General features: G+C 38.1%; 1 protein-coding gene and 1 long non-coding RNA gene across 4 annotated transcripts in view; one reads left to right on the top strand and one right to left on the bottom strand.

Moving 5' to 3' along the window:
* The window catches only part of LOC111243176 (uncharacterized), a 7422-nt gene extending 4614 nt beyond the window's left edge, over window positions 1-2808 (bottom strand). Inside the window, exon 1 of the long non-coding RNA XR_002670351.2 lies at window positions 2564-2808. This is a non-coding gene — a long non-coding RNA (uncharacterized LOC111243176). The remainder of the gene's footprint in view (window positions 1-2563) is intronic.
* A 6863-nt stretch (window positions 2809-9671) lies between these two features.
* On the top strand, window positions 9672-16018 carry LOC111255576 (amino acid transporter heavy chain SLC3A2-like). Of its 3 annotated transcripts, XM_022817676.2 has the most exons (3): window positions 9672-9985; window positions 13744-13974; window positions 14268-16018. In XM_022817676.2, exon 3 carries the CDS (start codon window positions 14282-14284, stop codon window positions 15767-15769), a length of 1488 nt encoding a protein of 495 aa, XP_022673411.1. In that variant the 5' UTR covers window positions 9672-9985; window positions 13744-13974; window positions 14268-14281; the 3' UTR covers window positions 15770-16018. The 3 variants fall into 3 exon arrangements, with proteins under 3 accessions (XP_022673411.1, XP_022673412.1, XP_022673410.1); XM_022817677.2 differs by lacking the exon at window positions 13744-13974 and having other exon boundaries at window positions 14265-16018; XM_022817675.2 differs by lacking the exon at window positions 13744-13974 and having other exon boundaries at window positions 9673-9985.
* The last annotated feature ends 264 nt before the right edge of the window (window positions 16019-16282 follow it).

Below are 16282 nucleotides of genomic sequence, written 5' to 3'. Positions count from 1 at the left end.
TATCGCAGATAGCTGGTGAGACTAACCAGATGGTTCTGGTAATCATGACATTTTAAACGCACATAGCACACTCAACCGTTCATCAGGTCCTCTTAATTATCGAAAAAGCGAGCAATCCAACTCGGAAAAGAAGCAGAAAAAGATGAAGTCTTATTTGCCAAACAATGATCATTGAGTAAACCTTCAATAAATTCAATGGACCTATGCTGTTAGATAAGCACGGTGACGTTCACCGAAGGTTGAAGCATTCTTTAATTTATACGTATTAGCTTCGCATTACCTTATGCTTCACTCGCTGTGCCGTTTATATATATATATATATCGCCTATGGCACTAATTGGTAAAACCTATTTACCTTACTGCGAGAAACTTTTCTTCTTAGACCTATCATATTAACTTGCACAAATGCAAAAAATAAATATTTCCCAAGGTGCAAGCTCCCTAAGTACAAATATTGGCATTCGAAATTCCGTTGAAACGGAAGAGGAAATTCAGACAGCGAAGATGGCGGGGCCTCTAAGTACTCTAAGTCGATCGAACCGAATAATGCCCAACAATCGATTGTCTTCCCGAAAATATCACTGTTTTTTCAAGATGCTAATAAGATTACCAGTTTGTAGAGTTCCTAACTTTGTAGTTCGATCAGCAGTGGACTATTTAAAGCATCGTGCGATATACAAATCAGTCGAGCTTTGCTCAGATGTGAGCCGATCAATCCAAATCTCTGCTGCCTCTATGTAGACACGTATTCCGTAGTAATAACAGCATCAGCAACGACAATTCTGAGAAGTACAGTTGACAGCGCAGTTGCCCTCACGAACCCGAAAAGATCGGTGAATGGGTCTTGTGATAATATCCAAAACAAGTGCCGCTTGTACTGTTTTTTTGTTATTATGGAAATTTTAGCAGGATAATTTGTATACCACTTGATAAGTTGGATCTGATTTTTTAGTTTGGGTGAAATACTGTTTGTATGCAATAGATGTGTGTGTCAAAGCGTAGGTTGACGGTTACAAATATTTTGTGTGCGTAACGGCTAACGTTTCTTCTTCTAATAGATGCTAATATGTTTTTGGCTCACTTTCTCTCTACTGACCTATGTAGCTTTATGAAACAACTCGATCTGACGGTACGAACTATCAACAGGATGCATAAGTCCACAATTCTAGCAAATAAAACTCAGTGATAGGCAAATTCAAAACATTGTCGATTTGACAAAGCTACATTAGTGTAAAACGATCTATTTATATATCATTTCTTATTTGTACGCAAATTATACTATACTTAAATACATTGCGTGCACATTTTTGCTGAGCTCTTGCTTTTACCTATATAGGCATATACAACCGAGCTAGCGTATATATAGGCTATTTATCTTGTCTATATAGTGTGTTTTCGCCGTTATGATTTATCTACTGTTTTTGTGCCCTATTTTATCCGCCTGTCAAAATAACTCTAATTACCTGAGTGTATCGCATATTTTTTACCTTACTTCGTAGTCCATTTGACTTGCAGTAACACATTGACTAAGCATATACAGTTAGACAAATTGCACCCCGTATATCCCTTACATTGAGAGACCACTATTACATATAAAGCAATTGCTCGATTTAATTGTAGTAGTATCAACTATAATGAGTCCTTCCATATGTAACCAGTTTAGCTTTGTACTAACTCTAAATATGATACGCTGGGACATGCACGCTTCCCTTTCATCCATATGTGCTCGCATAAGTTTATATTTTGTTCGTAGTTTTAGACTTGCCGCATCGAATAATGAGGTTTTTATGACATAAATATTCTCAATGTGTCTGCAAATAGTTTACCTACTGTTTGAAAAGTTCAAGTAAAACCTCCAATTACAAGCGCAGTTTATCCCTTTGAACTGCAAACTAAAATCTCAATAGTTGTTCTATTATATCAACAAACAGCTAAGAAGCTTCCACGGTAAAGGCCAACGCAAAAACTCTGTTTCCCCTCCGCAACGTCGTTCATGCATTAGCATTGTTTTGCAGCTAACGTAAAAACGGCAGATAGATGCAGACCAAACGGCATCTTTTTGAAACAGTATTTAATTGATTACGAACAGACAATGTGTGACAGACGCAGTAATTTTGCTATTGGATATATAAAACAAACCAAGGCAGACTCTACGCCATTGTTTCTTGTTTTTTTTTTGCGCTTGTAATTATTACAAGAAACTTACTATAGAAGCGTACAACATTGATCAAATAAGCAAACTGGAATAAATGTTTCTAGTTTTACGTCCTATAGACCAATAGGGCATTGCGTCAGACGACTACGTCTGAATATATGATAACTGTAAAGTCCGCTTTCGGTTAGATTACTTCTCGTGTACTAAATTATTGTAAGAATCCTGCACTCCTGCATCCTTATTGGGGCAAATGAGCGAATTTTTAATCCGAAGATGAGCTATAAGCTGCCGAAACCTTGAATCAAAAGATATTACACAGCTTTGTGCTTCACAAACAGCTGATCCACAATCCACATGTAAAATGCTAGATCTTATTCGTGGAAGGGTAGTAATGTAAGTTACACTTACGCATTTGATTATTCGAAACTTCGAATTAAGAAACGAATGAGTTCAACACAAACCATATACCATATGCACAGAATCACGAATTTTGTCAAAGTATTTCGCTAAATGGATGAACACAGTGGTCGCTGAATGTAAATGAATTTAAGCGACTGGCGAGTCGTTGCAGCCGACAGACCGACTTAGAAGAGGGTACCACCTCAGCACGGTGCAAAGGCTTAAATTCGCATTTGGATTTTTCTAAGCAAATGCCGCGTAGCCAAAGGACAGTGTTCCGTGCTACACACAGGTTTACTACACGAGTCAATTTTTAGATATATTGTGTTTAACCAGACAGTCGAAATACGAAATCGCCAGAGAATAGGATAGCCTCACGGTCGGATTACAGTGTATTAAACTAGTGCATATCTGGGCGAATCTTTGATGCACGATTATATCTTTCGAAATGTACCTAATTGTAAAGTTAAGGACTAATGAAAAAAACTACAATCGTTTAGTTTTTATAAAAACTAAACGACTGTAGTTTTTTTTATGAGAAAAAAAGGCTTTTATAAAAACCTTCAAATTTGTGGTAGGTCTCACACACTCACTAGACTTGTAGCAAAATCTGGTTCACACCGCTTGATTTAAAGAAAGGACAGTCATTTTAGATAAATTGTTGGTAACAAATATTTATATTCTTTTTGTTAGCTAGTACTCATACGTAGCGCAGCCAACGTTTCAAAATGCAGTTAATTTAACTAAAGTTGACGTCCCTCCTCCGAGTACTTTAGATTGATGGGCATACAACAGATTTTTACCACAAGTAATGGAATCAACAAGCAAGTAAATCAAGGCAGTAAATAAAAAGTAGAAAAGAAAGTGTTGCCTTGCTTTTAACCTTAAAATATGTCCTATTTCGCTCACACTCAGATTTTTAATAACTGGGAGTAATCTATGCGATAGAAGAGTTCTTACCGTCACTGGATAAGGGAATACAGGTCCCTGATTATAATTGGAACCATAAAATAGGTGCAAAAGATATTCTTTACAGTTTGCTTAATTGTTGTGATTTATTTACTTAAAATTGTGCTTACTTGTTGATCATAAACATGATCTTAGAGTAAATAAAGGTTGTACTTAAAGCTAATAAAGATATAAAGACAAAGGCAGTTTAGCATTATTGTTAAGATAGAATGAATCTTAATTAGTATACTAGGAGAATAAGATTTTTATTTATCAAGACGAAGTGTTTATGTAGATACGTTTAAACCGCAATGAAGTGCTCGAGCACTACGCGTTTGCTGGAAGCTCCGAATCAGTAAACTGCGTACGACAATGGGTCAATTTTTACAAGCAGCAAAAGAAACTTGGCCCCTAGATACCTCTAGATAAGGTACTTAGCATGCCCTACAGTCTTAAGTCTGGTACTAAGTGACGACACTAATGCTATATATGTGATGATATGATCATACGACAGAAAAAATTGATGTCCATTACTAACTGTTATGCAAAACGTGCCAGAAAGCTGATCGATTTATTTATAAAAAAGATTCGCTGAAAGATACTGAATGCTTACTACGATTTCTATGGCTAAGCGAATGTACGCAATATATATTGCATAATCTCGTGTAAAAGAAGACTTTTTTTAGGTGGCCGTGCAGCATCATCGGGCGGAACTAATGTCGAATGAAAAGTTTAATTGATTTTTAAGCTAGCCTAGAGACAAGCTGTAAGTGACATTTTCAACTTGGTCCCCGATTTTTTTTCCATATGTTGCTATTTGGCAATGCACCTTTTAACCCTAATTTTGAGCACATAAGCGGTACCGCAAGTGGCATTCATATTTAAGGTTATTCGACTGTACCTCTGTCCGTTGGTTATTTGATCTACCATGGAGTACTTTCATCCGTTGTAACTATTGTTACCGAATAGCGGCGATGATCACTTCGGACACCTCCACGTTATGGCCAGCAGTGATAAGGTTCTGAAACTATACGAAGCGCCAGGGTCCTGGAAGTAGCGCTTCAGTTTATCGGCTTATTGTGTATGAAACAATTCTGGTCGGGCTGATGCCGATATTTTATACTCGGACGGCTGATTTGATCCACATCACATTCGAATTCAAGTTGTTTTGACCAAAGTTCGACCAGCAGTAATTTTTCAGGCAAATCACAATCTACCAATTTTTTCGAGTTTACGTTAGATATTACTGTTAAGTATTGCTTCAGATGCGTAGCTCCCAGCATGAGAAGGCGCGTGTCATATGTCCAATCTCAAACATGAATCGTTTATTTGTTCCAAAATTAAGGAGGCAAACATGCTACTACTGCACCACCATGTTATCGCAAGTACGGGGCGAACAATATCAGTTTTCTGCGATGGTTTGACCACAAGAACGAGAAAGCCAAACTATGACTTCTCCAGGCGTATTGGAATATGATCCGTCAGCAAAATCAGCATCGTCGGCAAACACGGGTGTATCAGATAAAACCACTCACAGATAAACCGCTTTTAGTTTCTACGTAAGGTCATTTTTCATGGCTTACTCGAACTTCTGGTGGTATATAGTAACATCATTACCCTTCAGATGATATTCTAAGTTTTCCTTTAATAAGGCTATTGGTGTACATTTTCCTGCCATGTTAAATCTTATTAATTAATTCCAACTTTCACACTGCTAGCTTGCAAGTAAACTCCGTACTATTTTTCATTTGCTACAACCCAAACGCATTTATTTCTTAATCAATAACCAATAAAGGCCCTACTTAGCTCCTGCCCAGTTAATCAACACATTTCGGTTTACTGGTTTCTAAGCATACCTAAGCACGCATGATGGAGTAGACAGAAGGGTCGAAGGCCTGAAATCAATAAGTCTTCCAAAGTTGTAAGCTTGTCGGGCACATGCAAATTGATGCAGTCCTATACCTGCGAACTTGTTGATTAAGTTAATTCTTATACTTCATACAATAAACCGCTCTGATATATACTGCTTTGGACAAAGACATCATCCTTCTAAGTGCATATTAAAATGGAACCTGTATATTTTAAAAAAAAAGGACCAAATTGTATTTTCGTATAAACAAAAAAGGAAAATTTGAAAATAAAGAAAAGCAAATATACATTTATATAATCATAATGTTTATTAGAGAATGCGTGTGGTTCAATTATAAAACAGGTTTTTTGTCTATAGGATATTTACAATGATTAATTTTGTTTATGCTGCCATATCCTCGAGATCATACTCAAGCTACCGGCACTCGCCTAGCATTATTGCTTCTTAGCAACCAGTATTACATTTACTCTTCTTTTGTACTTACCTTTCCTACGTTTCTACTGATAATAAATAACACTTCGAATAAATCGGTTGCCATTTCATTTTCCAAGTTGATCATCTACTTCACATAAGAGCAAGTACCTTACCTGGTATACCTAATCTCCATACAAATTGGTTAAATGATGCAGTGCCTGCAGGTGCATAACTAATTCATATACGGACAAAAATCTTATATGACTATTGAGAACAAAGACGAAGAGCGTTCTAATATTTTTAGCTGGTACAAAGCGACGGGCACCTTTTAGAATTTTATTTATCTTCACAAGACAAACGTGGTTGACCAGTTACACTCAATTAATCTTCGCTAGTAATTATTTTAATTCTATACACCTATGTTACACTTCAAGAGACAACGGCGGAGTAACTATATACCTCCATAATAGTTTTCGATCACTAGCAAAAACTATTTAGTTCTTTAATGATAAAGCTACAGTTTATCCTTATTTTGATCGTCGTGCTGACTGAAGTCATAAATGTGTCTTGTTGAAGCTCTATCACTACCTCTCTCTAGTGATCACTTAACTTTTTTCTAGGTTGCTTTAGCGTCAGCATGCTGGCTCCCAATGATAACGTTCTGGCCATAAAAACGATTTGGCACGCTTTGGCCTTTTGCCCTTAATCAATCTTCCTAGCAGACCTGACACTGGTACTCGTCTCGATCATGTTCATGGTGCCGGGAGTGGCCTCCTCGCAAAGACAGACCCTGAATTTTGAACTTTCCTAGCTTGTCGGATTATTGATGACCACTGATCCCGGCGAAACTGTTGGTACATCCCAATCCACTTTCGCTGAATATCACACAGCTTTTTTCCCCCATACTTGCAAAAAGAACAGAAAAAACCATATAGATGTGTCGGAAAATCATAACTTGACCTGATGCGCTTAACGCTTAATCGCGCAACTAAAAAGTACTTTGCCCATAAAATCCTTTCGAAAATGACTTTAATATCGTTACTATAAAAGTTATAGAGCTGTTATAAAAAAAATTCTTCTCCTCTTTAAGTTTAAAGCTAAGCTCGGGGCCACTCAGTTCGTTCTTTAAAGATTATCAACTCTTATCCGAACGACGTCAAACCCTATTTCACCTCTATGTTCTCATTATTGACGAGGTAACTTATACACAAATGCTTCGAGTTATACGTTTGGTACTTAAGTTGTTAGACATTGCCTCAAGCGGTTGGCTCCTAGCACAATTCGAGCTACGTCCAGATTCAAGCCAGGACCACCTTGTGTGTCTAAGTTAGTAGACAAACATGTTACGCCTGTACTATTACGGGGGCAGAGATAAGCAGCCTATATAGGCCTAGCCAAAAAGAGTTTTTTTTTTTTGAACATAGCTTTATCCGTGTGACTCTATTAGATTTCTGTATAGGTCCTGCACCAAATACTCTTTTTAAAGGCTCCTTTCTTTTTTACCTTCTGCTTTATCACTCGTAAAGCCTGCTTAAATTGCTCAAATTTGTTAAAACTGTGAAGTCAGTTATAACGGAACAATGGCGGCAACTGAAGTCTGCAGGCTTATTTTCTGGCACTTCCCTTAGCTACTATTTAAGAGGAACTGCCAGAATGCAATCTATAACCTCTTATTTTCACTTGTACAATCGTTGCTGTATCTAAAATGATTACTGTAAGTCTTATTCGAGGGTTCGGTTCAAGAAATGATTCTGGCACCATTGTCATCATCTTTTTACTTGACAAAATATTTAAACGTGCAGACTTGCCTAGCATCAATCCCATCATGAATCAAGTTCTCTGCTGCCTTTCTCCTAAGAGCTCGACTCCCGTAAGGGCTTTCAGAAGATCCTTTTGTTAGTACTTAATGATATCGAAACGCATACTATTGCATCGAAAAAGTTTAAGGTATGTTGGAATAGTCCTCACCACAACCAAAGCCTTTGACTGTTTTGATTAGGCTATCTTAGCTTGGGATATCTGATATTACTTGCTGCTGATTGTTTATGAATCAGTCAATGACGAAATCCATGCAAGTTAACATGTCGATCGTTTTGTTCGCCCCAGTACAGCTCCTTAAAAAGTTGGCAAGGCAAATCTTGTGTTTCGTTTTGTTTCTTCACTATGCAATTTTTTTGTCATTTCTAAAAAGCTTTTGCTATTCAGACACTAGAATAGCTATTAAAATTAGAACGCAAGCCGTCCGTCGCTAATGGCTTCTTCCTTCTAGCTAACCATTATGTTCAATGTCTACTGCTTCCTAAGATTCGAATCTCAATAGTGACAGAACGACAGTAATCTTCGACAATCAATATCGAGTCAGTTGTCTTTTACAGGACTGCAGGTGTTATATAACTGCTCATTACGGTTTGGTGATACTACTGCCTTTCATAACATCTGTTTGCACAGCAATTCCTCGTGATAAACTCATATTGTTCACCCCTTTCCTAGATGCATCTGGGTTTTCCCTATCCTCTCTACCTTCAGTTAGCTTGGTCTTCTTTAGCGATATCAGCACCTCTTTAAAATAGATGATTTACTTGAATCTAGTATACATTTTTTTCCACCCCTGCTTTAGTCACCACAAATCATAGGATATTACGCACTTAAGGTTTGGATGCGCCAGTTTTGCCTAATTAAAGAACTAATGTTGATAACGCACATTTTGAATTTAACTCATAGGTAGCCACGTGCGCCATCTTTGTTTGTACCCCGACATAACTTTAGGGGTAGTTTCCTCAGATAAGACAATTCAGATGCTTTATATATGGCCAGAGATGTTGGTTTTAATTACACTGAGTGAGCGTTTTTTATATGTCCCATAATATGCCGCAATGTCTATCATAAATGCAAAATCTTGTGAGTCTATACAGGCTAAGAATGATATATATTAAGAATATAATCAGATATCTGATATGATAATGTTTGGTTAATGTTTAAAATGAATAAGCTTGGCTCAAACAAAGCAAGAGCCACATAGCGTACCTTCTAAAATCATTGTATATTATAGTTATCATTAAGATGATGCGTCTATTAGGAAATTCTAAGAATAACAAGAAAGTCTTTAGAGATTTAGAATTAAAAATATAAATTATAAATGTTTAGATTTATAGTTCAGTGCAATTTTCAGCTTGGTTTACGCTTAATTGAATGAATCTGAGAATGGAGCAGCGATGAAAATGTTCCTTTTTTCCAAAAACTTCCCTAGTTTTCATTCTTAGTAGTAGTTAGTTGAATTCACATTATTACGCATACCGAATTCTTTACATGAATTGATATCCATTTGATAAAATGTTGAGCCATTTTTGCGAAACGTATCATAGCTATAAAATGCCCTATGTATCACTCGTCATACGATCCAATTTACCTGCTACACATTTTTGGTGTCATTTGTTCGCCCAGGTTTAACATAGTCGAAAATTCTAGGTGCCTTCACTAATCTGTCTTATTTTTTCATCTTAATTCTGTTTTATTGGTTCCTTTGCATTCACTAACGGCTCTCTCTAATACTTAACTTCGTGCAACTCTTTACACTGACACTGGCTTTTCTGGTATTCGAAATGTGTTTAAGCCAAATGGTAATCTCAGTATCAGTGTCATGATCGAATGCACACGTCAACAAGCGCGCGTGTTTCATCACCCTTCGGTTGATAATAAAATAAATCGTGCATCCATAGAACCCCGGTATTTATTATATGAGCGACACTGTCAAATACCGTCCGTTATTTGCGGGCGATGGTCCTCTCTCGCTCTCCGGATTGGCCCGCAACCGAAAATGTGGCGCCATCTAGTGGTTGCGCCTGCCAGCGCCATTTAGGACACCCTCCTCGCCTGACGCCTCATTTGTACTATGCTCTGCGGTGTTCTGTGCCTCCAATCTTTACATAGAGATACGCACGCACACACAGACACATGTAGCACGTTCGGAAATGTCATTCTAACAGCGATGACGAGGTGATTACCCAGGGTGGCTCCAGCGGTTGTACAGTCAGCCAGAAAGCAAACGAACAGTCAATTGAACTGGCGTAGCATTAGCTGTGCTGGGAGCCAGACGTCGATTCATCAATTTTGCAGCTTCTAGTGTAAAGAAGACTATCGTCAGTCAAGTGCCGAGTGCCGCCGTCCGCGGCAGTTTGTACACACATCTGCCTAGCATAAAGGTGAGAAACAAAGGGCAGATAGATAATCGTTAATAAGATACTGTATATTATTGCAGAATGGTGCATATACAGCAAGAGTACATCTGATAGTGATTAAAAATTGCCGTGTTATAAAAATCACCGCAACGGGTCGACACGTGGGTGCTTGAAATATTGCGAAACGTTTTGGGTGAATGTGACTTAACGAGTAATCAGAAAATCAGTGTGTAGACTAGTGAAATATGTATAGGTTCCTAAAATTGAAATGTATTTTTAATAGTAAAAAAGAACCATTTGCCTTTTGGTTTCATTTTACTGTCGTCGTGGCATAGGGCTGACACCCATATCAGTCCTTGTCGGTGTTGCCATCGCCACGTTGGTCCGAATATCTGAGCATAATTTTGATAAAAGGTGCAACAGTTGTGGACGCTACGCCCCTCGCTAAGACTGCAGAATGCAGAAGCTACATTATATATATCAATAAATGTGCAGATAGACGCCCATGAATGTTGAGGCAGACATAATTTCCCTAGCCAGCTAACCTAGTCGGTTGAGATCAAAGGACACGAAGAGAAAGAAACTAGGTTGAGTCGGCTGTAGGTCGGATAGCGCAACAGTTCCGAGAATGACCACTTCCTGCTGATGCAACATGCCGGACAACTATTTTACACGAGATCATTTAATAGGCTGGAATAGCTATTTGACTTCTTTTACTTGTCTGAGTAAAATTAGATGGCTGGGCGTTCTCTGTTAGTATTGAGTTCTGACTAATTTAACCAGAATTATACAACAGCAATGAGAGAGGGTATTTTTCACAAAATCATCTTACCGTTGCCATAACGCCGAATTACAGTATTGAATGTACGGCTTTAGCAGTTGTAAGATATGTTTGTCATAGTGTAACTGAACGCATCGAATGCAGTCATTTCTTATATGATAGTGAAATAATAGAGGATGCAATTAAATTTGCTACGATAATTGCTACACGAATGATTTTTCTGGGCACGTTGGGAAAAGACATTGTCCTTGTAAAAATGAGAGTGCTAGTTTACGTATAATAAGGTTATTATTTACGATGTACATGCAAACATTGTCTTGCAAAGAGAAAGCCCTGGATATAAAGTCACACATGCTATAATCAATGGCATAAAAGCGTTGGAGAGGGACGTCCCATGGCAGTAAGCGTCGCCTCATTTTGTTTACAGCCTTTAAATGGGGACAGTAATGAAGAATTGTACTTTTATTTGTAGCCTGCATGGTAAACCACATTGGGGATGTTCAGTTACCATCATGGCTTCAAGTTGCAGCTTAATGCTTTATGCAATGCGTTTGCGAAGCTCCTTCAAACGGCAAAGGTTACCGTCTCCCAGTAAGTGGTTGTGACAGATATCAGTATAATATACAGTATAACGTATGATCATAACATCTGGTTTACGACTTTCCATGTACGATTATACGCAAGAGTAAAATCCGTTGTAACTAAAACACAATGCAAAAGTCAATGGTAAAGTAAAGCATCATTTCAATGAAGAGAGTTTCCCTTCACCCTGTTTTTCAAGTTGACAATGCATTACCACAGAGAGAAAAAAGTCTCTTAGCAACGTAAGTGCTTTTTGGCGGTCACGCACTACCAACTGGCATTGCTAGTCAAAGATAAACGAAAATAGACCGCGAGTGACGTTAGATTCGCCGTTATCTTTTCTACCAGCGAGAATATAGTAACAGACGCGGCGACTATTACCATTGCAAACTTCTCTAGCTGTATGCGATGAGCAACCACAGTCAATATTATATTTTGCGTGCGTGTTTCGACTGCCGGTCTGTACTTTCTGTGTTAATTCCATTTTCTATGAATTCACGACGGCCGTTCGGCAGACTGAGTCAGCCATTACCAAGCAATACATACACCAAAAAACTCAAATCCACAGAAAGGAGTCCTTCTTTACTATCGACATTCTAAGGCATATTGTTTCTAAGTGATGTCGAGGGAAATGAGTGGAGCATGAACTTCTGAACTATTGCAAATTATCTATCCGGCCTTTTTTGATAACGGCTGCAGATCGCAACTGGTATGTCGCTGTCAGTTGGCGTTTAGAAGAGTCAGTGACTAAATATCGACGAAGGACAACGGGCGGTTAACAAACCTAAGTATGCTCTATCTATATATGCACGTAGGGCGGTGCGTTCAAATTGAAAAAAATTTTTACAGATTACTTGCATTTATACATTACTCCTTGAACCAGACGAGCACCAGCCGTTTCTACAGCAAAACAACAATCTCGTCATGCTGAACAGCAGTGTTTCATTTTCGGAAAAACTAATACTAGTCATGATCCAATCTTTCCACGCTGGGCGCATTCCTACGAAGGTTACAAACTTTTTTTTGCCCAAAATCTGTATTGAACGTTTTAATAGAATTTCTGAAAAAGACAAGAAACACATTATGATGTTCAAGACATTAAGATTTATATCGTTATCAAGATTAAGTAAAACAAAAATATATCAAAACGATTGAAAAATTCATTTTAATGCCTCTACGTTTTTGATTCAATAATTAATGATTATTTTAAAAAGGAAAGTATCAATGGCCGAAGCTGCAACGACCGCTCTTTCTAAGAATTTTTGTGTTTTTTGAAATTTTCAGCCATTTTAAACACCTACATTTTTGGGGCCTTTAGTTTACTGTTAGCCTAAGGTTTAATTCTGTGAGATTTTGTATCTAGTATATTTTAGCAACACTTAAGCAAGTTTACGTCTACTTGTATCGCTTGACGCACGGTGAGCCGTTAAAGTTGTTGGCATATTAAAATCACATCTGTCTGTTTTAAGCGAATTCGGTGAACTGTGAAATTGAATCACCTTTTTTATTACTATTATTAATTAAAACGACACGTCACTAGCAGACAAAATATGGGCGGTAAATAGTCCACTCTTCCAGACTATTACGTAAATCGATTGAGTACATTTTAGGAGAAAAGAGTTTGCAAGGAAAGGAAGAAAAACAAGAACGCATTGCAATGCCGGGAGCGTATGGTTGTCTTGAACGAGGCGTAATTCATTCTTTACCGCCAGACCGAAAGAGACTAAATGCACTGGAGAAAATTGAGTAGGATGGCACTGCCGAATGGGTTTGGACATATGATGATAGTATTTACAATAGATATCATGAGTATCTGCTACTATGTAACACTCGCGGAAAATAAAAAAATGCATGCAGTCCGTTATCTCGAGTTCCCTGATAGACTTATAGACCGTTAGTACGACAGTCGAAAGCACACAGTCCAGTCAATTGATGACAATGCCAGACTTAATCGCCATATCTCTATTTCTAGATTGGACAGAGAAGTATCCGTATAAATCCGTATGATTATGAGACCTTTTATTCACTAAAAAAAGTACTGGCGGACAAGCATATCCCACGATCAATTTACTTCAAAAAGTCGTAGATAAATTACATATGGGAATGCGAATGATAGGTATATAGCTGTCAGAGTCCCGGGACAAGCGTGCCAAAAATGAAACAGAATACCTCTAACACATACCAAAAAATCAACGCTAGACCAACTGATTCAAATATTATTCGGTTTTAAAGTCCGTTTGTAACAGGATGATGTATTGAGAATGACTAGTTAATGGTTTAGGTCCTGAATTGAATCGCGATTGTGGTTACACTGAATAAATATCACTGTCTAGAATCACACTTCTAGGACATATAGAAAAAATGATTGAATCTATTGCTGAGACGAAGCATAAATAATAAAATAAAATTTTCAATTTAGGGGCGCCATCGTATATGTTATTGATCAGTTTACTTGAGGCTCAAGTTGACAGATACAGGAATATTATGGCGAACCATAATTCTGGAACTCAATGACGTTTACTGGAATCCTTGCTGATGAAATATACTGCTTTATGATTTACAATTTGTATCGCGTATGCTGTGCTCTACTCTATGGATACCCACAATTCTTACTGCAGTCTGCTTCCATCGTAGAGAGAAACACGCAAGCGTATGTATTTAGAAAGCTACAGAAATGACCAGTCATTGATGGTTTCTTTGAAACTGTCGCTTAACTACAAGGAGCTTAAGTTTTTTGTAACACAATGTGTTTATGTTTCAAAATATTAACTCTTAGCACAACGCATTCAAATATTTCAGATCGCGTGCGCTAACTGATACAATACTTTTTAATGGAAATATATTTATCTCATGTTTTCTCGTTTTTAAAGTCAACAAAACAGATAATGATTCATCATATAACAAGTTCTCTGTACTGTTTACTTTTCTGATTGATTTCAGCAGAAGTTTTAAACAAGATGTCCGACTTGAAGGAACTAGATGATATCGACGAAAAGTCGAAACTAAACACCGAGGGTGACAACGCAAAGATAAAATTTCAGACGTCGAATAATGGGGAAGCCAAACTTGAGATGCCGGACTCAGGAAATGTTAGCTATCAGTGCGGGTTGACGAAGGAAGAGTTAATGAGGTATGCGAATGACCCGTTCTGGATAGCTATGCGTCGTATCTTCTTCGTCCTGTTTTGGCTGCTTTGGACTGCCATGTTGGTAGGCGCAGTGGCAATCATCATTATGACTCCAGGCTGTGCCAAGCCCGAAGAGCCCGAATGGTACGAAACATCGTCTGTCTACGAATTACGTGTGGACGAGTTCAAAGATGGGGATGGCGATCAAAAGTCTGATCTGGCCGGTGTCAAAGAAAAGCTTTCGTATTTTGAAGAAATTTCAGTCTCTGCGATTGTCCTCGACGGCCTGTACGATAAGAATTCTCCGAAGATTATCCGACCCAATCTTGGCTCTTTTCTCGATATTGCGGAGATCGCTAAGGCTCAAAAGATCCTGCTTAAGATTCCGATGTCGCAGGTCGACCTTACCACCGAAGAGAAACAGGGCGAGTTCGTCGATGTGCTCGATTTCTGGTTAGGCAAAGGTGTCGCAGGCTTTGTCTTCGATGAAATTGAGTTACTGCCGAACAGTTTAGACCTGAAAAAACTGACTCAACAGTGGTATGATAGCGTCAGCAGATTTAACCCAGAAGATTTTCCACGAGTTAGTATCCTCTCGTCATATAAGCCGCTGGACGAACTTGAATTATGTAACCAGACACACATGGTGCTCAACTATAAACCACTCGTCCTTGGCAGGAACTACAAACCACAAGATCTGCTGCATGTCCTTGAGTCGACAGCTAAGAAAAATAGGACGAGATTATGTCGTTCGAACCTTGTCCTTGGCAATGGTGACATTAAACCGTTGACAACTCGGCTAGAACAGGCAGAGCGCGATCGTTTACTCATCTTCTCGCTGTTAGCTGACGCAACTCCGTTTCTTTACTTTGGCGACGAGTATGGGAAAAATGATGAGAATCTGCCAGATGAACTTCAACGTAACCATGGGAAAACCCCGCAGTCAATGCAATGGAAAATCGTAGAAGATTTTAAAAGTCAAAAATCGAATAACTTTTTCCAAGTCTTCACAAAAACCGCAAAGCTACGCAAGGCTGAATGCTCCATCCGTATGGGTGAAACCTCACTCCAGATCATAGGTGAAAATATTGTAGCCATGTCGCGAATCAAGAAAGGCGATCCAAGCATTGCCGTCGTGACCAACTTTGGCTCTTCAACCGAACAGGTCGATATTACTTCACTCAACGAACGTATCCCTGAAACGGGCCAAATTGAAATTGTTTCATCCATTTCCGATAAGCACAAGCAAAGAGTACTGCTTAAAAAATTAGATGTCGGCGCACAGGAGACTATCGTAATCCAGTTCGTGCCTAAATAAATAGCATTTTATGTTCGCTTTAAGTAAAGATACTCTAAGGAGCTGATCAACGATAATATGATATTGTATTCTTGTTGCGGTTGACATTTAACAACAAGTTGTGTTTTGCTGGTTTGCCTTTGATTTACTACATAATGTGTATACACGTATTAATGGTGTATTTAAAACAAAGCTCGCTTACAAAAGTAAAACTAAGAAAATAAGAAACAATTCTAGAACAAAATAAAAATGGTTTTTATTGGCAGCATACTCAGGTGTCATCTCTTAAAGAAATTACGATTATATATATATATATATATATATATATATATATATATATATATATCAGTATTCTAACACTCTATATAGAGTATTAGAATACTGATATTTGATGAGTATAAAATAAACTGCACACCTACGTGTGTGTTCAAAACACAGTAATGGCGGTTCGAACAAGCAAGACTAATACGACAGAATTCGCAGTTACCATAAGTCGTTGCTACTAAAAAGCTTGACGCACAAAGCTAGTTGGAC

The sequence above is a fragment of the Varroa destructor genome, unplaced genomic scaffold (genome assembly GCF_002443255.2).
Source record: "Varroa destructor unplaced genomic scaffold, Vdes_3.0 BEIS01000001.1, whole genome shotgun sequence".
Lineage (NCBI taxonomy): Eukaryota > Metazoa > Arthropoda > Arachnida > Mesostigmata > Varroidae > Varroa > Varroa destructor.
The sequence above is the reverse complement of the archived record's forward strand: the minus strand, read 5'-3'. Positions and strand labels throughout refer to the sequence as shown.